The 21,082-nt window shown below is 40.9% G+C and overlaps 1 protein-coding gene and 1 pseudogene across 1 annotated transcript; one reads left to right on the plus strand and one right to left on the minus strand.

Annotated features, from left to right (window-relative positions):
* Positions 1-1,398: 1,398 nt before the first annotated feature.
* Positions 1,399-8,652, minus strand: LOC113668371 (TNF receptor-associated factor 3). Its single transcript, XM_027184259.2, has 5 exons — positions 8,305-8,652; positions 6,839-6,986; positions 6,315-6,479; positions 4,993-5,148; positions 1,399-3,418 (listed from the first exon to the last, which is right to left on the minus strand). Exons 1-5 carry the CDS (start codon positions 8,448-8,450, stop codon positions 2,402-2,404), a joined length of 1,632 nt encoding a protein of 543 aa, XP_027040060.2. The 5' UTR covers positions 8,451-8,652; the 3' UTR covers positions 1,399-2,401.
* Positions 8,653-16,054: 7,402 nt separating this feature from the next.
* Positions 16,055-16,616, plus strand: LOC149034356 (uncharacterized; annotated as a pseudogene).
* Positions 16,617-21,082: the final 4,466 nt, after the last annotated feature.

Consider the following 21,082-nt stretch of genomic DNA (forward strand, 5'->3'; position numbering starts at 1 on the left):
CAAAAACCACAACAAAAGAAAGCTCCTTGAGATGCCTCCAAGTTTGCAAAAGAAAACGAGCAACAATAATGTAACCTTATAACATTTGAGAAGAGATTGGGGCTTCAGGGTTGGTTTGTGGCAATCATGCAACTGTCAACCTTATATTAAACATATAAGCCGAGATCAGAAAGATTATCAAAACATCTTAAAGGACAGGAAGCTTAGTCTGAATAATGCAGTAGAATAACTGTAGGCTTTGAAACTTAAATACCACTGACATAATGAAAATGGTTCGCAAACCTTTGAGACGCACTGATCCTGAAATACGGTGACGTACCTCTGGTGTGATCAGGTTCCCTCTGCGCGCATTCGATAGAATCTCTTCTATAACTTCATGGAATTAAACCTACATTTAGGATATACAAGCTGAGAAAAAATTAGAATTAATCGTTACAAAGATATTCCAAATAACTAAAAAGTAGATTTCGAAAGCTACCGAGGATCATGTTTGAGTCCAACGCAATATTCTTTCACACCTAAGTGTTCCCGCCGCATGATCGTGCAAAAAGAGCTATGAATTGAGTAACGGAATTTCCTTTACAAAATCCATCTTACCGTAACGTCTTAAAGTTGAAAACTACTAATAGATTGTGAAACCATAGCCACGACAAGGTCAACCTGTACTTACCAAAGCGGTTTTACGATCTGTGTCATCTTGTGTCAAACGAACATGCTCACGTGCTCTCCCAGGTGCCCTCCGGTTTGGGTCGCGACACTACAGTATATGGTCAGCGGTCTTACCGAAGAATAAAGGGGTAAGTTTCTAAAGAAACCGTGGTGCTGCATCTGTGGGAGAGTATAGCAGGTGATTTAGTGTTAACAACTGGGTTGAAAACGTAAATTAGCCACCGTAAAGAGTAAAAAAGCTGACGTTTTGAGCGTTAGCCCTTCGTCAGAGCGATATCCTTACCGAAGGGCACCCCTCAGGTGACACCTGACGGGTGGCTGAGTATTTGTCTGGTAAATCAAACCCTGAGGGTGCTCTTTGAGCGAAACTTGAATCGTGTCGAGGCCGGCCGTGTCGTAAAATTACAGCGGGTTTGACAGGACTTCAAAGTGGCTTTTCATTTGAAACTCTCGCTGAATTGATTCCTCGACGGCGGAACTTTTGTAAAATATTTTTCGATAAGCTTAAATGACAACCATCTGGCTTTCGTAATGCTGAGTCTCGAAGGAAGGAGACGTGGTTTCGTCTAAGAATCGAGCAATTTTCAAGAGCGGGTCAGTCCATTGGTCTGACGAAGCCTTCTTCCATTTCCTTCTTCTTAGTGGGGCGGTAGTATGATGAGAGCTCAGCTAAAACTTACCGAAATCGCCCGAAATTGCTACCAGAGAACAAACAATGACACAACACTATATGCAGGTTAGATTTTATTTGCGTTATTATTTAAAAAAAGTCACAGAGCGGATATACAAAGCTATATAGTATTACGTAACCTCTCATAGATAGCTTGGGCTCCATGTGTTCAAACACATCTTTGAAAGTCGTTGGTGATAGTTGTTCTTTCCCGTCAAATGCCTTTATTATATACGACCAGACTTCAAGCCTCAGAGAGAAGGGGTCCAATCAGCGCTGTTTGGGGAGGAAGAGGCCGAATCGCTCGAACAAAGAAAGTACACAAGCGACTTCAAACATGGTCCCACGACTTATGCTTAATGATTCAGTCCAAAGTAAATAAAGGAAAACAATGCGAACTAAAATTAAGTGTGAATAAATTCCAAACGAAATCGAGAAAACGGCGAACAAATACTATTTATATGCATCGAAACTCGCTTAAAAAAAGGAAAACTCAAATTTATGACATAACGTAACGATAAACGACGATTTCGTGTACTTCTATTTCTACAAAACTTACTCTCAAGATTCACAACGTGTAAGTGATGAAAACTGAAATCACATAAATGCTACTACGTGCATGATAAAATAGTGACAAAACTTTACCAGTGACCCCCTCGACTAGTTTCCTTTCAGAAATTTGCCAAATTCTGGGAGATTCTGCATGATGACGTAACCAGCCGCAACCAGGGTACATTCTCGAGGGAGGAAGAGAGAGAAATCTTATTCTTTGATCAATCATCGATTATTCATGAGAAACATGTACGTTTCATTTTACCTCCTATCTTTAAAACGTCTTCGCCACAGTGCGACGAAAGTGCGACTACAATGTAGAGTATTTGTTACATGTCGAGTTATTATAATGTTCTCTAGAAACACGTTTTCCATTCCACGTTTTCCGTTTTCCATTGTTTCTCTTTTCAGAGGTTCACTGGAAATTGCAGCCATTTAATTACCGATAGCCCTTTCGTATCACGCGTCGATCACGATGATATGAACATCTATTTATAGACGACATACGCTTCAGTAAACTTGACCTCCCGTGTCTACTGTTACCTTAATAAATAACGTATCATTCCGAGCATATCCCCGGGTCCGTAAGGTGCGATGTGATATAAAGGTCGGGCAGCCTGACGCAATGTTCATATCTGATGTAGGTTTCTTGAAACTGGAACTGTTAGGATCAGGACGGAATGAATCTGTAACATCCGCTGAACCCCCCTGATCCAACAGCCTGAAGGTCACCTTATGGTGAAATGGCCAAGGTAATAAGGCGTCGTATTCACCTTTCATAACTACAAAAAACAGAGACATGTACTCGTCTTTACCAATGCCATCACCATTCGGATAAGCTCTCGCACAAACTTTGTATCCAAACCGACCTACATAAAACGGAGGACTGTATATGGAAGGCGTCCTGCCGCTCTTCGCCTCTTGAAGTCTTTTCGGCCAAACATCAATTTTCCAAATATACATTCCTTCATAGGATGTGGCCTCAAGCATTTGAATTTTAATATCTTGTTCGGCGAGATTGATATCATGCAATGCTAGCTGATGCTCGTGTCTATCGAGCCGCGATGAACTGGACCCTGCAGCACCGTGCTCAGCCCCTGCTGCCACCCTAGTGTTATTCACAACCCTTGTCGCTTCCCGTTTTAAGCTTGTAATTAAAACTTCATGTTCTCGGATTGCCTGTCTAAATTCCTCCAGCTGCGCCAACACCTGTTCTATGGACGGTAAATTGGATAAACTGACGAGCTTCTGCTGAATTCCACTCAAGTTGTTCTTGTGATCGGATAAGGTCCGATCAATATGATCAACTTTAGTAGTAACAACACGCATGTCGCGCACAGCATTAGCAAGAGCTTCCCTTTGATTATCAAGCTGTGTCTGCAGACTAAGCTTCTCCGTTGTTAAAGTCCTAGTTGTTTTTTCCATCTCTGAAAGTTTTTCATTATATCTAGTAAAACTTCTAGCCGTAAAGTCCAGGTGTTCTTTGGTCTGCTGTGAACAATGCTCTTCCACGGCGTTTCTGGGGCCCTTAGATGCAATCAAGAAAAAAAAAATAAAATAATAATAATAATAATAATAATAATAATAAGAATAGTAATTTTCATATTCAACAGAATTCTTTCATTCCAAGATCAAACAAAAAATACCTCGTTCTAGCCTACAGTGCAGGCGTCTTATAAGTGCGAGCTAACGTTATACGCTCGCGATCGTTTATCCGCTTGGCCATGTTTGATTTGGAGTTAGAGTGGACGGTGGGGGTAGGGGGAGGGGGAAGGGCGAAAAGACACCTGCCCAAAGAGGCTGCTATATTGCCAAACAACCCTTGATTAGTTGCGCTTCACTGCATTTCCGTAAAAAGGGCGGGTAACCCCATGAAAATGAGTTAAATTAAAAACCAGAGGCACTGTCTTTTTCATTTCACTTCCCCACCCCTACCTTTCTCGTGATTTTTGACCGACGACCGCTCTCTTGGTACAAATTTCTTTCTCTCCCTAGCCTTCCGCTGCCATTAAAACCAAAGATGGCGGCCATAATTTTCGTTAGAAAATACTGAGCACTCGCTCGCTAAAATTACGCCTGCGCAGGCAAACCTCGATCATAATTGGGCGACGATGCATGCATAAGTCAAGTGCCGCTCGCGTGTACTACAAACCCCCACGCGCGCGTCAAGTGCGTGTAATGCGCGTGAGTTAAACACACTTTCGGTGCGTGTAGTTACGCGCGTGCAGTAGAAATATTTCACTACCTTGCAGCTGAACTGGGCCAGCCCAATTAAGTATTACCAAAAAATAAATAAATAAGATCTCCCTCATGCACTACACGCAAATGTGTGCACTCTTCACATGAATGTGATGAGAATTTGTATTTCATCAAATTAGAGGATTTTTAGTTGATACAATACCAAATTCTCTGAATTAAAATCGTTAGAATTTCATGACAGTCAGTAAGGAGAATTACTAATGAGATTTTGGGAGTGAAAGGGTTAATAACATAACCCTTCAAAATCCTTAGTGCCCGGAAATCACGGAATGCATAAGCATTCAAGAGATTTCCTACGTTTATGGCTGACGTGCTCTTGATGAGGTGTTGATCTGTCACATCTCTGCACAAGAGAGACTGCATAGCCTTTAGACTAAATGATAAAAAAGACAGGGGGTTCTAATCAGTAGAATGGAATTGAAGGTTCACAAAATTTTCCTTTTCATTGAAATCCTTTTAAGGTCTTGTTTTTCTTTTCAACACTTAATGAGCTTTTCAAACGCTCTGGGCCGGTCCATTACACGAGGTCTGACCCAAACCGCAGTTTTACGCAAGCAATGGGCCTTACTTTCCACTATTAGAGAGCTGTTTTCATTAAATAAATTTCCTTTCACTGCTTCAAACTCTTCACAAGATTCATTTAAATTCAAGATAGATTAGAACACGGTTTGGTTAAATAACGTGTAAACTTTGTTTAAATAACTGGCCCTGTAGGTTCACGTTTGTGGTGAAACTAAACCTGACTTAATAAGTACCAACAAAAGTACTACCTGTTCCCCACATAATAGTTTTATTATGCAGTTTAAAGGCATGAAGTTCCTTTACGCGTCTCCGTGACTCACCTTAAAAGAGCATCCAGAAATACTGTATGGACAAACTATCTGGGCTAAAGGACAGTGATTCTGGATATGATCATCCAATAACTCACGGGGTATATTCACTTCACCACACCTTTCAGGACATGACAGTGGGAACCTTGTGCAGGTCTCCTCATGATCCTGACAAAATGTGGACAAGAATACCATTAGATATTGGTCACAACCTTACAGTGATTTCCTTAAAAAAAGAAGGTGTAATGGCATTTCTTTTTAACTTTGCACAATTGTTAACTACACTAAGCTAATCCAAAATATAAAATAAAAAGTTGGGGTCACCATGCTAGTTTTTGAGTTTTTGGGCTATGATAAAAAACAACTCTGTTAGCTTGTGATACCAGAATTGAAAATCCTATCCTAGAGTGTAAAGTACCCACTACTTCTAGAAAGTAGCCAGTGAATTCGAAAAGAATGTTCTGCTCCTATGATCCCACAACAGTGTTGTGGTAAACTACTAAAACATTTTCAAAAACATCAAAGTGGTGAAGTAATAGGCCCACCTGCCGACCAGTACTACTCCCTCGGGCAAAACACCTAACATCGCATTGCAACAATTATTCGAAAAGAATATTTGAACATCTACAATGAAAAAATCTTCAAAGTTGGATATATTATGGAGGATGGCATTTTCTTTCAATACGTGGAATAAAACTGGGGGGTCACCATGCCTGTTTTTCTGCAATTGTTTGGTGAAGGTGACAAATTCACTTCTGCTGTGCATTTTTCTGAGAGGGCACTGGAACGAGTTTCTCCCCATAATCCAGTCTCGCTTACTGAAGTTTCAAAATTTTGATTTTTATAAGCAGGACACCTATTTTTCGTTTTATCTGATACATATTTTCTATGCTTTAGTGTTTTGCTGTTGCAAAACCAGCCTCTGTTGTCTTTTTTTATGATACCAGCTTTAAAAGCGGCCCCCATCTTGGATGTCGCAATGTTATGCGCAGTAGAGGTGCGCAATGCAAAACCAGGGAATCACCTTAATCAAAAATACCATACATGATAACAGCATGGTTTCTCTCAAACTATTCTCAAAGGAGCCTAAGATTAAGTTGGCTTTAAAAAATAAGTGGAAAAAATGTACTTTAATCTCAGAGGAAATTAGGATGGATGAGAAATGGGAAAAATGGAAGAAGAATTGAAAATGGAGAGGATGAATAATTAATAGTAAATTAAATAAATTTCACAAGTTGAATGCACAAGCTAGAAGGAATTTGCAATGATGGCTATGCCCTGGTACCATTAGTTAATTCTGCATGAAGCATAAGATTCATTTCTGTAAAGCACACCTTTTGTTCAGCTTCAGTTATTAGCATTTCACACCACTGACAAGGTATCTTCTTGTATAAACAGTTCCTTTCTATGTGCTCCTGCAGATCTTGTGCCAGTAACTGGATGTTACAGCCTGAGTTTGGACAAGGAAGTTTCCTATAATCACACTGGGTTAGGTGTTCCTGTAAAGTAAAAAAGGAAGAGAAAATATACTCAACTGAAATGTCAATTAACATCGACATGTATGTAAGAGGTGACAAGGAAGTATAGATGTGTGTGTCATTAAAATAATACCATTAATGCAAAGGTAAGGTTACTGAATCTGAACTATCTCATACTGTCAACTTTACATCCAGAAATCATCTTATGCACAACCTAACTGTCAACAAAGTGTGCAGAAAATATGGGAACTAAATGGGTGGTCAGAAGCTGATTAAGAAGGACAGCTGCAGATAGTTCTTTCACTTCCACAAAACATGACTAATTCCATAATGAAAGAGTGGTAGAGGTTTGACTTAATCTATTTAAAGAAGAAACTTACCGCAAGATTCTGTAGCTTTTCCTTCCATGTGCAGCCAACATCATGATTGTTGCAGAAACAAATTAGCTGATATATTTCCCTCTGACAAGAGATATCTTGAAAGAATGGATTCACATTCTCTCCATCTACTGGACACAGACCTTCCAGACTTAAGGTTTCATTTAAGAGAAACATAAATTGTTATTTATTAACATTTTAAACTACATAACAGGCTAAGAGTTTGTGTATCTGGTAGTATAACATATTAGATAGTAAGCAATATATGTAATGTATTGGTTATTGTCATGAAAAGAATTGGTTTGAACATGGAAGAAAGGTTTAATTGTGATATGCAACAAAAGCAGAAGAAGAAAGTCCTGACATGGACTGCTGATTGAGTAAAACCTAGGCACAAATCTTCAAGTACAAACAAGTGTGACACTTGAATGTTGCAAGTCTTTCCTAAATTTTCAAGGTATTGCCATCAGACAGTTTTCAACACTAGTCACTAAAAGTGGCCTTGTCATTATGCTTTGAAGAAAGATGAATCACACAATGGCTGTCTTTTCACATATGCTTTTTTTCAAGTCATGTAACAGGTGACAACCAAAAATCATGAGTATGATTTACAATGGTTTTCCCAACTCCCCTGGTTAAGGAAGTTGGCAAACTTCAATGAATTTGTCATTAAAATTACACCTCCCAACAAGGTAGCTCGAGCCAGTCTTCAAATAATTTCTGCTAATGAGAGGTCATCCATCCATTACTTAAGGGTTTTAAATTGGAAACAGAACACACATTCTAATTTATGTCTCCAACAAAACAAGATGAATATTTCTGTAGTTCATGATCTCAGAACCTTCCCTTCTTCAGATGATACATTTCTATATGTCCTTCCTTTCATCTTTGGTAATGAAAAGCACTAAGCAACATGCTATGACTGTGCATCTCCCATCATATTACATTATATCAGATGAACTGTTTTTTGTTTTTCTTTTGAAAAGTATAACTTAAGGTTAACTGGTTTATTTTTCAGTTTTTTCATCATTTTGATTAATCAACTCGTGATTAACAAATGTCATGTCCACTTTGCAATCATCCAATTTGGATAATATGGCACGAATTGGGCTTCACTCAGTCTTACTACTGTTATTTACTATGACGATCTACAATTTTACAACTGTCAATTTAAAATCGTTTAACGATGCTGTAAACAAAACACTTTCAGAATTGTTAAGGGAGACATCCCATTTTGCGAAAACACAGCCAATCACAAGTGTAAATGTGAATCAACGGATTGAAAAGTAATATATACGTAGCCTTGACTTCTCATGTTTTACCGATCATTGGAAAACACGACTACAAAAACTGAGAGTCGATGGGACATTAATTAGCCGCCAAGCTGACCGCTTGTGGCACGCAACAAAATTAACAATAAAAACATAACTTAAGGTAAAGCTCACACGGCAGTAAACGTTCTGACTTACCTTACGGAAGCTTTCAAGCATCTCGAACAAAATCTGTGGCCACATGAAGTTTGTAATGGATCTTTCAGTACCTTTTTACACAGAGGACAGACATAACGATCTGGTAGCTTGTCTTCAAATTGAACGTTATCAGTTACGTTATCCATTGCTATCGTATGTTTTTATAAACCCCTCCGTTTAGTGCGAAACAAAGCAGCTAAGTTTTAAGTTCAAAAGAAGGAAACCGAAGGTATAGCATAAAATTTGCCTACGTTAGCGCAATGTACGCCTCTCCGAAGCAGTTCCTGCCTACGTTAGAAGTTTCAGTTTCGGTAGTCCCAGGGTCTTCTCGGCCAGTTTTCGTTAAGCGGCCAATCTCGAGATCAGGTTCCTTAATTGTTCCATTTTGCTATTTAGCGACTATACCGCTGACAGGGAGCCAAAATGACCCTGGGCTCGAGATTGAGTAATCTCGACTACAGTCATTTTGGCTCCTTGTCAGCGGTGTGGTCATCAATTTGCGGTAAGTATGTCATGTATGGGTATTATTATGTTCTCAATAAATATTATATCAGGAGATGAACTTTGCTAGTTTGTCTCACGATGAAGTCACTTTTGACGTTGATCGCCACGTTTCGACTGCAATGCCGCTAGTTCTTATCAGGCGATGAGGTCGAGGTCGATTGTTTACGTGTTGCTATTTGTAGCACGTTGGTATGCTGTTATTGGTGCATTTCGATCCTCATTATTCCTGTTGTTAGATGGTGTTCCCTCATAGGTTCTCATAAATCGGCTGCAATGGGTAAATCATAAAGAAATCCTATCGTTTCTATAAAAAGTATTCACACTCGGGGTAAATCGCTAAATTGGACCGTTGGCCTCTCATAAAAACCACGGCCCCTCCAGCATCTCTCTCTTTCCTAATATAGTCCGGTAAACTGTTACATATCTTTGGAGCAGCCGCAGTGAATGATCTGTCTCCAAGAGTGCATCTGAACTTAGCGGTAGGATCTTGCAAAATAACGCCCACACTACTCCGCAGGTTCTAGCGAGAACATTGTTTAATATTTATGAGATCACTCAAGTACGCAGGCTCGATATTATGAATAGCCTTGAAAGAGATCATAGCGATTTTATAGTAAATTCGGAACTTCATCGGTAAACAATGCAGTGCAAGCAGCAGTGGGGTAATATGACAGTATCTGGGTGTTTGGGTGATAAGTCGCGCTGCGGAATTCTAGAGACGTTGCAATTTGGAAAGATGCACAGCTGGTGCACCATAAAGAAGACCGTTGCAGTAATCAATGCCTGCCTGTACAAGCAGTTTCGTGGAGACAGGCGTCAAGGACCTCCTTACTTGTCCGATATTATGCAGGTGATGGTAAACTGATTGACAAGTCTTTTTGATCTGTTCTGTCATTTTAAGGTTAACGTGAAACCACGCAACAGGGTTGCGGACGGCAGAACTTACAATTGGCACTGATGCTTGACCGATCTCTAGGTGTGCAATATTCACTTTATCGAGTTCTTGCTTAGTACCAATTAGGATGACCTCGGTTTTGTCTTCATTAAGCTTTAGCTGGCTCGCCGCTATCCATACCCTAATCTCTTCAATATGTTCCTGCACATCATCCACGGCTTCAGTTTGGTTGTCCTAATAATCCGGCTTAAAGGATAGATAGAGGTGAGTATCGTTTACGTGGGCGTGCTCATCCGGAGGGTGAGCCTTGACTATTTCAAACAGCTTACTAGCGTAGATTGTAAACAATAGTGGGCTAAGGCATGAACCTTGAGGGACACTATGGCGTAGAACAAACTTCCTAGAGCAGCAGCCTTCAACACAGATGCGCTGAGATCTTCCGTCGAGGTATGATTTGAAACAGTTAAGAGCAGTCCCAGACATTCCAAAGCTAGATTCTAATCAACACCTTGAGCAACACCTGGTAATTGACAGTGTCAAAGGCCACACTTAGGTCTAGAAACACCAGCAGTGTGACCCTCTGTTTATCCATGCTTAACAGAATGTCATTGTGCACCTTAAGCAGCATGGTCTCTGTGCTGTGACCAGTGCGGTAAGCAGATTGTTATAATGGGTAAAGCTGGAACGTCATCATGTGCTCGTAAACCTGATTTAATACCTCGCGCTAAGCAAGTTTTGATATAAACTGGAGGTTACTCAAAGGCCGTAGGTTTGAGAACGAGATATCTTTCCAAATTTTTTTTAAGACGTGGAGCGACAAGAGCTCCTTTCCATAGAAGGGGAAAATGACCTGATCCCAAAGAAGAATTTAGTATACACGTTATTATTAGAAGAATTTCCTCTAGGCAGGCTACGACCATAGATGTGGGTATTGGGTCGAGGGTACAGGTCTTTTTAGCTGACTTCTGGACAAGGCTGCGGACATCCTCACGAGAGAGCTGACGAAACTCGTATGTGGGTTGATTCTCCATTACTTCAGGACCGTCTTTATCTTTGTCCTCTTCTTTCGTAGAGGCTTTAATGATTCCAAGTTCATTCCCGATATTAATGATCTTGGGACAAAGGAATCTGCATATGTCATCAGCTAGAGCACGATTATTACGATAGTCAGGAAAACAGAGATTATCCATCGGCGCGAGGAGTGCTTTCATTCTTCTAAACAGCTTCCCAAGATCACAACTATTGTCATCTACAAAGTCCGTACAAAAAGTTTCCGTGCTTTATGTATAATAAGGGTGACATGGTTTCTCTTTTCCTTGAAAGTTAGGAAGTACGATGTTAATTTGGTCCTTCACCAGGTTTTTTCTGCTTTACGTCTCTGTCTTTTTACCAATGCGATCTCCACGTTGTATTAGGGAACTTGCGACCTGGTCGTTACCCTCTTAGTCACCCTAGTACACAGGTCAGATTGCAAAGATCAGCCGTGTTAACAGATTTAGGCTTTCCATACGTGACCATTTTTACTTTAGAGACAGGCCTGTAAAAAAAGTCCTTCTGACAATCACAAATCATCCTCAACCTGAAATCATCTGGTATTATTGGATAAATCAGCGGTGCGCTTGGGCTGTTAAGCAAATCATGCCGGGAGCAACGAAGTGTCCCAAGCAGCCCCTGACCCAAAGGGCTTGGGCTCGAAGAGCTTGGGCCACTTTATGACCCCTTCCTCAAAGGGCTTGGGCTCGAAGAGCCTCGGCCATAAAGCGGCCCGTGACCCAAAGTGCTTCGCAAAATATTTTCAGGAGACATTTTTATCATTAAATTATCTCTAACTCAAACCTCAAATATCATTATCATTATCACGACAATTCGCATAGATGTGACATAATTCCTCGGTGATATTTTTCATTCCGTTGGGACTTCAAAATGACAGTTAACCCTGCCAAAGGGTTTCCCAAATATGTCGAAGTATCCAAGAATCCTTGAGGGCTCTCCATTGAATACGTTTTCGTTTTTATCCAAAAAGATCGCAATGGATAAGGTAGTTGGTGAATAATATCAACTTTTTGATTAAGTTGATAGTTTGCAAACCTCATTCAATTCTGAGAAGATAAGCCAGATCATTGTCAAGAAGGATGTGCTTATTTTAAGGATTTTAGATTTCCAAAACTTGTTTTGGAGTATTCATTTCAATCTCCACTCCTTCACTCTTCAATGTATCTTGAAGAGCTTGGCCAAGGCTTTTGAGCGAATAATTACTTTCTGAAATTCTCGTTACAGTTGGAGTGCCTTGCGCATTGAATACAAAGATTTCTCCACTTCGCTTCAAATTAAACTAAGAGTGGAAAAAAGAAAAGATTACTAGCCTAATATGTTGATATCTTTCACTGCTGAGAGGCAGGCCTTCGGCAGCTCTTTGACGTGAGCCGTGAGATCATTTGAATCGGCGATAATTGTCAAAAACAACCATTTTGATTATAAAGGCAATGAAAATGTTTAACTCTTCGATTTCTGACCCTTTGGGTTTGTGCGACTAAGATCAGATGAAGCAAATAAAATTGCAGGTATCCAAATGCAGACTTGAGTAAGTTCAGTGTACAAGTGTCGCTCGGTGGAGCCCCTTTAGGGCCGAGCCAAAGGCCTAAAAGACAAGCAACAGCTGAAGTTTACTTCAGTGGATCAGATGGAGTTCAGTCCAGGGTCTTAGGATCAGAAAGAAGATATTGGGATTGTAACGTGAAGCAGGCACTTGGAATTGGAGGTTTTCCCCTCAAACTCGCTCTAAACCAAATAGAAAAAAAAGGCGCCAGCAGATCCATTCTGTCAGCTGCTTGAATGAGGATATCAAAATCTTTATTAACCCATCCCACTATTTCAATGCAAAATTCAAAGGAATATGCACAAGAGTGAAAATCCAGCACACTTCAAGCGAAGAATCAAAGAGATGGCTTGTGGGGCTGGAGATAAGCTACTGGCCTCATCAGCTCAACTTCGCAGTATGGTGTTCAACGACTGGCCGTGGAATCTCTTGTGAAGTTCTTAATAAGGTTCCAGAACAGATCAAGTCGTTTCTGATGTTTCACATGTACTTTACAGTCAGAAGGATTCTTTTTGAGATGGGTGGAATTCAAAGTGAAGCGGCTCTTGCAAGAGACCCAACGTTCAGTCAGATAAATAATAATTATGAAATGCCATCGTTTAAAGGAATATGTGCAGAATTCGGAATTTCATCTAGGACGAGCCCTCGGCCGGGCAGCGGAGAGGTAGAATTCTGATTCAAAGAAGGCGATAATCATGGTCTCGCATCTGTTTTCGTTTATGTGTCATGTTGGTACAGAAGCAGATCATTAAGTAACCTACCCTGGAAGAAAAAAATTCAGTAATGAGGACAGAAAAGGCATCAAAGGAAATCTTATTTGTTTCATAAGGAACGATAAGGTGAAAGTTGAGAGGAACTTCGACTTCTTTATGGCAGGCAAGTCAGAAGGTCTGACACAAGCAGGGATGGGGAGGCTGAATCAGTCAAATGAAGCATTCGTCTATTGCATTCTTGGTGCACAAGTCACTATCAGATCATCAATTTTGGGTTCATCAGGAAGTGCTACGGAAGTTCAACATGAGTTCCTCATATTGGTTGAGGATCCGATCAGAACGCCAGAAATTTCGACGAGCGTTCAGAGGTTTCAGCTCGCAACTGATGAGGCAAAAGTTGGGCTTGATCTTGCACTCTCACCATCTCACCTGGAAATTAAATTGCTGGAACCGGATGCTAAAGCCAAGGCCCGTTCTTTTTCCTCCCCTGCAAATTCCAAACCCGCATTGATTCCTTTGCTGGACATTGTTCGTTCCAGAAGCAATACCGGTAAGTCACAATGTCAACTCGACCATAATACCCGCACTCTTAATCCACAAGAATGGCCCCATCTACACGTTCCTTTCGGCCTTTCCCGTAAAAAATTTAAGGATCTCTCGACTGCTGAATTCATTTATGACTTCCTGGACGTCGTAAAACCAAAACACCGGACAAACAAGCATTTATGACACAACATCTGATGTCAAGTATCGCTGGAACGCCGTCCTTTTATTTCATGCCACTGTTCTAAACCGTATTGAAGCCATTCTCGCCGACTGGGGCGCCAATTTCAGTGAGGTAGAGCGCTTCAACATTACCTAGTCAGGGCGACCAACCAGTGCTCAACCCGAAGCACCGGATCCTGCAATGATCCCACTCACCAGCAGGAAGTAGAACACATCTGTGCCTACTATAAAATTTTCCGATCACACAATTGCCACCTGACCAACCGCCCAGCATCTTCTTCGATCCGTTCATAATCATCAGCGCTGCCGCCCAATAAAGACTGACTAGTCATCTCACCCATTTCTCCAAACCCATCTATCTCTCATCTCTACAGTCGTACAGCACTCCTCCTTCGCTTTGTTGTCCGTCCCTGCCGCGTCACCCGGTTAGCTCTCCCTGTCCAGCACCCGTTCATACGCTCCCATTATTCACCATATTTATGCTCAAAATCATTCTGCTCAAACGCCTTTGGTGCTCGAATCCGGGTTCCTTCAAATTTGAATACTCCTTTGCTGGCATCTTCCCTTGACTCGTGTTCTTATTCTGTAGTCGCTGATTTTCTTGCCTTCGTTTGGCCAATCAACTACAGCTCTGCCTCCACACCTACACCTTTGAAGTCAAAGCACTCTTCCGCAAACAACTTCCCCAATGCCATCAGCTCCTTTCTACAGACAGAACTCTCATATGGTGCCACCGCTGGCCCATTCCTCCATGACCCTTTTTTAACTCCTCTGCAGACCTCACCGCTTCAAACAGTCCCAAAAGATGAGTCTAAACGATGTGTTGTTTTGGACCTTAGCTTCCCCGCAGGCACCTCCGTTAACAAAGGGATTCCCAAAGACTCCTTCCTCGCTGAGCCTTTTCACCTCTCTCTCCCTCGTTCCGCCGATCTTCGTCAATCTCATCATTGCTAAGGGTCCGTTACCTTTACAAGAAGGACTACGCCTACAGTCAAATTCCAGCGTGCCTGCTGTCGAATTCCCGTTGATCCGACAGATTACAGTTTTCTTGGTTACTGCTGGCAAAATGTGTTTTATTTTGACACTGCCCTCCCCTTCGGTCTCCGTTCCATCACTCTTGCTTGCCAGCGTACCACAAACGCCATTTCGTACACTTTCGCCCCGTTTATCACCACGGGTGCGTAAACTACATCAACGACTTCAGCGGCGCTGAGGCATCCCACGTAGACGCCTCACTGGCCTTTCAGGATCTTGAAGACCTCTTCACCAGCCTGGGTCTGGAATCATCACTGGCCAAGGATTGCCCTCCTTCCACAAGAATGGCTTTCCTCAATCTTATTTATGACACTGTAACCACGACTTTTGAGGTTCCGCCCAACAAATTACTTCGAACATTCGAACTCATTTGTTATTGGCTTCATTCTCCACGCACCATAAAATCCAACTTACAATCCCTTCTTGGAAATTTTTCTCACATCTATGCTTGCATTAGCCCAGGTAGAATCTTTATGCAGCGCTTCTTATACCAACTTCCCAACAAACCTCGTCACTTTTCACCCAGCCCAGAACTTCTCGCCGATCTGCACTGGTGGCAACATTTCCTCTTGGCGTGCCACGGTGTCTCGTTTTTGCGTTCATCCCCTTGGATTGACGAAATCTCTCACTTTTGCACTGAAGCAAGCCTTGCTGGTATTGGCGGTTTCTTGTATGGTCATTTCTTCCACTCCACCTTCCCACCGTTCATTGCTATAACCTCTGTCTCGATCGCTTCACTCGAAATGTTGGCTGTAACTGTCAGCTTCAAATTGTGATCTCAAGAACTGCAAGGACAGCGAATTTTCGTAAGAACTGACAATCGGACCACCGAACTCGCCATTAACACTGGCTGTTCTCATCTTCCATTCATGCAGTCCTGCTTGCGTGAACTGTGGTTCTACGCTTCCCTTTGTGACTTTGAGTTGTGCGCCCTAGTAATTTCCTCCTTATTTCGTCTTTCAGGTTTCCACCTGCGTGATTTACAGCATCATGTCTGACAAATTCAAGCCTTCACCTTGTCATCCGCCACTAAGTGGAACTACCAATCCATTTGGAACACCTACCTCCAGTTCTGCCATTTCTACTGCCTCCCACAATTTCCTACTGCTCCGGCTACCATCGCCACCTTTGTCACCCTGGTCAGCTTTTCTATTAAACCTCATCATACCATTAACAATTATCTGACCCCATGTGACGGCTCCGCTTTTTTCTTGTTATTTCGACACAAAGGCTTTTGACGACATTTACACCACACGGACTGTCAAAGGTTTGGAAAAGTCTATGGTCCACATCCCTTATCGCAAAGCTCCACTCACACCATCCATCCTGCTCCAATTCAACGCCCATCTCGACCTTCGTGACTCCGCTCACCTTGCCTCGTGGTCTGCCTGTCTGATCGGCTTCTTCACATTCTTTCGCACAGCAAATTTGGTTCCTCCTTCACTTGATACCTTTTCCTGACGCAACACACTTTTCAGAAGCAGCATTACATTCAACAGTTCCGGCGCCCTTATTACTATTACAAGAACAAAAACTTGCAAAGCCGGTGATATTTCCCTTGTTGTTCCTGTCCTGCACGTTCTTGGATTCCCACTTTTCCCACATTTGCACTCCACTCCTCACTATGGTCCGTTCCTGCACCTGGCACTCATCCTCTCTTCTCCTTTCTTTCCACCTTGCACCAGCTTGCTCTTGCATCACTTCCAAGAGCCTTAATGATGGTATCAAACACCTGGCTGCCCTCATCTCTTTGGACCCCTGGGACTACTAAGGGCAAAGTCTGCATTGCAGCGGTGCTACATTCGCCTTTCAGTTAGTGGAGAGCGCCCAAAACTTCATTTAATACACAGCTTGTTAGTTTACAGCATCACTCACATTTCCTACTGCCACCAGTAGTAGGTGCCAAATATACAGTGATTTCTTGTCTGGTAAATGGATCAGTAAAAGAAATAAATCAAAGTGCTCTGTGAGCAAACTCGTGAATTGACACATAATTTTTGAGATTATGTTTAATGTTATCTGGTTTAGGGAATTTTGTGGTTGATTGTCATCTAGAGTACGAACAGTAGTTCAGTGTTCGCTAATGTAGCAAAGAAACAAAGTAACGTTGGGACAAGAAGGCATTACAATTGAAATGATCATGCTATTACATTTAACAAGGTGGATGATGTCATGTGTTTTAAACGTCTATCATTTTTGTTTCTGGTTCAAAAGAAAAGGTTGGAAGTAAATGTGGGTGAAAACTGAAATTTACTGTCTTTCGTTGTAAATATTAGAAAATCAAGGCAATACTGTCTTAATGAAAACATTAACGATTCCCTCTTTATCAAATGAGACAAACGGGAACGAGTTTTGAGTGATATAACTAAGCCAAGCCTGCCACCGTCATTTTAGTTCTCCGCCTGGGTAGATTTAAGTCACGTGCTAGGCAACGTATAATCAATAACAAGATAGAATTTCATTTCAGGCCTATTTATCAATTTTGTGGTGTGTAACTTTCGCATTTTAGTACGTTGTATATATGTTGAATCTTCAAATTGTCTTGAAACTTACGAGAAAATTGTTCTTTAAAAATTCACTGAAAATCGGTAGCTAAAATTGTTTGTCTAAGTGTTATTTGATTTTCGTGTTAACTTGTTATTTAGTCAGTCGCCGGCATCTTTTGTTGCTTCACACAGGAAAAACACACGCGACGAAACGTAATGATCAATTTTGTCCTCAATCTCACGCTATAACAGAAAAAGCTTTTGAACATCTGTAAACTCCGAGCGCTTCGCAGTAAGTGATATTTTCAATGAATCTTCGGATTGTTTTCAAGTTCAAGGATTGTAAATTACAATTTTATGAAAAACGAAGGTTGTTGTTATTTCAGTGTGAATCCTTGAATGCTTGCCAGTCGCTGGCGCCGCTTGTTGAAACTAAAACGAAAAAAAAAACTCTTTTAAGATTATCATTGGCTTCTTTTTCACCCCACCACTATTCTTAGCAACAAAGGTCGCCATTTCGTCTGTTTATTGCTCGCCAAAAACTATCAAATGTACTCAAAAGCCTAAAATCTAAAAAAAGTTTACAGGAATCGACCAATCGAGCGAGCGAGCGAGCGAATGCTATTCCCCACATCGTATCTATAACTCGCTCTTGCGCATGCGCGCAATTCACGAGTTAAAAATCGCTCCTAAGGATCACGAAAATACCAAACGTTGGCTGGTAAATATCGACCCAGAGCCTCTTCAAACTCGGGGTCGTCCCATGCATTTGTGGATTCATCCCACACTCAAGCGACGTCTTCGCGTCGTTGTAACGCTCTGCCCCATTGATCGGAAAATAAATAAAAAGAATTAAAAAAAAAAGGTTCGCACAACCCGTCTACAATGCGGACATATGCAATCCTTCTTCACCATACATTTTGTGAACCACTTCTTCGGGCAAATTCTGTGGAGTAGCTGATGACAACACAATGTGGTTTCCAATGACCCCTGCTCCGACAAGCACACGAAGCAACAAGGTTCTGGAAAAAAAAAACAGCGCAACGAGAAAATCCTTTTGAAGGCCAAATATAGCAATAATAAATAAAAATAAAATCAATTAGACACTCACGTTGTTCTACCATGTTTCCCCGCTGCTGGGAGATGAAACTGTTCAAAGTCTTCTTCCAAGGCTCCCAAAGGTTAGGCAGAGTCAATCGCAAAACATTTCTGACACGTACCAGTTTTACAGTTAGTAGAAACCTAAAAAACAGGGGATACCCCCCTATCCCCTAAATCAAGTTTTTAAAAAAAGTTCATTTAAAGAAGTGACTTACTAAACATTTTGACACATACAAAACATGGCCTCATAACAGCAAAAAAGATCGCGCGGACAAGAAAGCATCAACTTACCTTTTAGACTTTCATAGATGTGGACTTGAGAAATTGTCAAATTACCAAATGCTGTAACAATCCCATACACATTTCGAGTTTGCAAAACACTTTGAGAAGAAGACCAACCTGTCCGTTATGTCGTGGGAACGTAAATGGTGAAGTATCTTTCAATGCCATCGTACCCGATACAGATGATAAGGAAGAAGAAGATGTCATTCCAAATGTCTTCGATCGTTTATCTGTTCAAGAAATGAGACAAAGAGTCCTGGAACAACCGGAAAAAACATTCAGAGAGCTGTCGAACGAGTTTGTACAAAACTTTTTGTTGCTATGTTTTTCCGGAGAAGAAAAAAAATCCGATTTTTTTCGAATATCTTTTTTAAATGAATGATACGGATCTACAAGCCATTCTGTCCGTAGCATCATCTATACATTCTATGAAACAAAGCATAAATTGCTTGCTGATAGTCTATCATCTCACTTTTGATCTCCGAATGGATTCTGGATTTGAAATTCCAGAATCAAGAAGATTGAAGTGCAAATGGAAATGAATCAATTAATAAGAACTCGAGAGTTATAAGAATGTTTTCATGGGTTAATCATTCAAGCCACAATAACACGATAAACATCCGATTTTTAAAGACATCAATCGATGACATGAAAGTAGGAAAAAGTGTCATACGAAGAATTCTTTCGTTAATTTTTGCTGGGGTGTTGGAACGTTCACCGAGAAGAAGAATTTTCCAATACGAATAGTATCTCCTGGTATATCTGAAGAGTTCGTGATCCTTTACAAAATGAAATAAGAGAAGTTTGCATTTCATCAGAAATAAGGTCTTATTTCCATCATGGAATGGACATCAAAGTGAGATTAAAAAGCTGACCAGGACCATATGCGTGGCAGTTTTTTTTCTTGAAAGACATAACACTTTTATAGAAAAATGACGTTTTCTCCTTTTTCTCCTCTTTCCAAAAGAAACCTTAACTGTATGATTGCATTGATGAACTTATCAAGTCTATGTGATTTCAGTTTCGTCTTCGCAGTCAACGACAAGATTGGCTTATGCTTACATTTATTTATAGAATCATGGTGAGACAAAATATCGAAGCCATCCAAAGAATTTTGATCCAAACGTTCCTAATGTCACTTATGTTACATTTATGTAGAGATGAGAATCATCGTAAGAGAAAATACCGAAGCCATCCAAAGACTCATGATTCAAAACGTTCCTAATATCATAACAAACTACTTTACTCGCAGGTGGCAAACTTAAGTATGTAGTCAGTAAACGAGAATCGACCACCTCCAGGTGTTTATTAGAATATTCGGACCAAGTAAGACAAGGGTTAAAAAGAGGGGCATCATAACATAACTCGTACGTATCTCAATTGAATGCGGAAGGAATTGAAAGGGGCACCTTTAAATCTACGTCTTTAAGTGAGGGATGATAAAGAAGATAAAAGGAGATAAGCCTTTGATCATATTTTCTTTCTCAAAATATTAGGAGAAAATACATTTACAATATTTAAACTGGTTGTTTTATTGACTCGAATGATGGTCCCATGACGAACACTATGCTTACACATGCACATGCACTATGCACATGCACTATGCTTACACATGTAAAATCACATTACTTCTCTTAACAAGTAATTTAAAGTCATTCCGATGTCAGTCGTTGTATTGGCGATAATCAATTCCAAATGGAAGCTTTAGCTCCAGATGTTCACAGTATCAAAGATGAATTGGCTACCTAAGGTAAGCTTTTAAACTTTTGTGCTCTTACATTCTTCGTGCGAATTTTTCGTGTATCTTAAAAGGAAAGGGTATAGAGAAGATTTTAATCGACAATTCTCAAAATGTATATTTCTCTTCCAAAAAAAAACTAGAATAGCGAAATTTGATGGTTTTACTCTTTTGGTCAGTCTTTGAATATTGGAAATGCTAAGAAATTTTGTACTGTACAAAAGAATATGCACAATTTTGCAGATAGTTTTGTTCTGTAAAGGTGATTATTATTCGAGAGTTATTAATGTACATGTCTAACATTCTAAAACACGCCAAATCAAATCGATTGACAATCGATACATCGGCCGATATATCGGTCGACTATCGACCGACTATACGTCGACTATCGGTCGACAGTCGACCGAATATCGGTCAATAGTCGACCGATAGATCGGCCGACAGTGGACCGATATATCGGCCGACAGTGGACCGATAAATGTGTATATATCGGCTGATGCATCGGCCGACAGTCGGTCGATATATCGGTCCATTATCGGTCGACTATCGGTCAACCATCGGTCGAGACCGATAGTCGGTCGATTGTCGACCGATAGTCGACCGATATATCGGCCGACATTCGACCGATAAATGTGTACATATCGGGTGATGCATTGGTCGACTATCGGTCGACTGTCGGTCAACTGTCGGTCGACTGTCAGT

The sequence above is a fragment of the Pocillopora damicornis genome, chromosome 14, assembly GCF_964200805.1.
Source record: "Pocillopora damicornis chromosome 14, jaPocDami1.2, whole genome shotgun sequence".
NCBI classification, from domain to species: domain Eukaryota; kingdom Metazoa; phylum Cnidaria; class Anthozoa; order Scleractinia; family Pocilloporidae; genus Pocillopora; species Pocillopora damicornis.

Excerpts from the sequence above, each read along its gene's own strand:
- LOC113668371 (XM_027184259.2), bottom strand. The coding sequence starts at position 8,450 with ATGGATAACGTAACTGATAACGTTCAATTTGAAGACAAGCTACCAGAT. Across the intron at positions 6,987-8,304 it reads TGCTTGAAAGCTTCCGTAAG|TCTGGAAGGTCTGTGTCCAG; the intron begins GTAAGTCAGAAC and ends TGAAACCTTAAG. Across the intron at positions 3,419-4,992 it reads TTTCTGGATGCTCTTTTAAG|GGCCCCAGAAACGCCGTGGA; the intron begins GTGAGTCACGGA and ends ATTGCATCTAAG.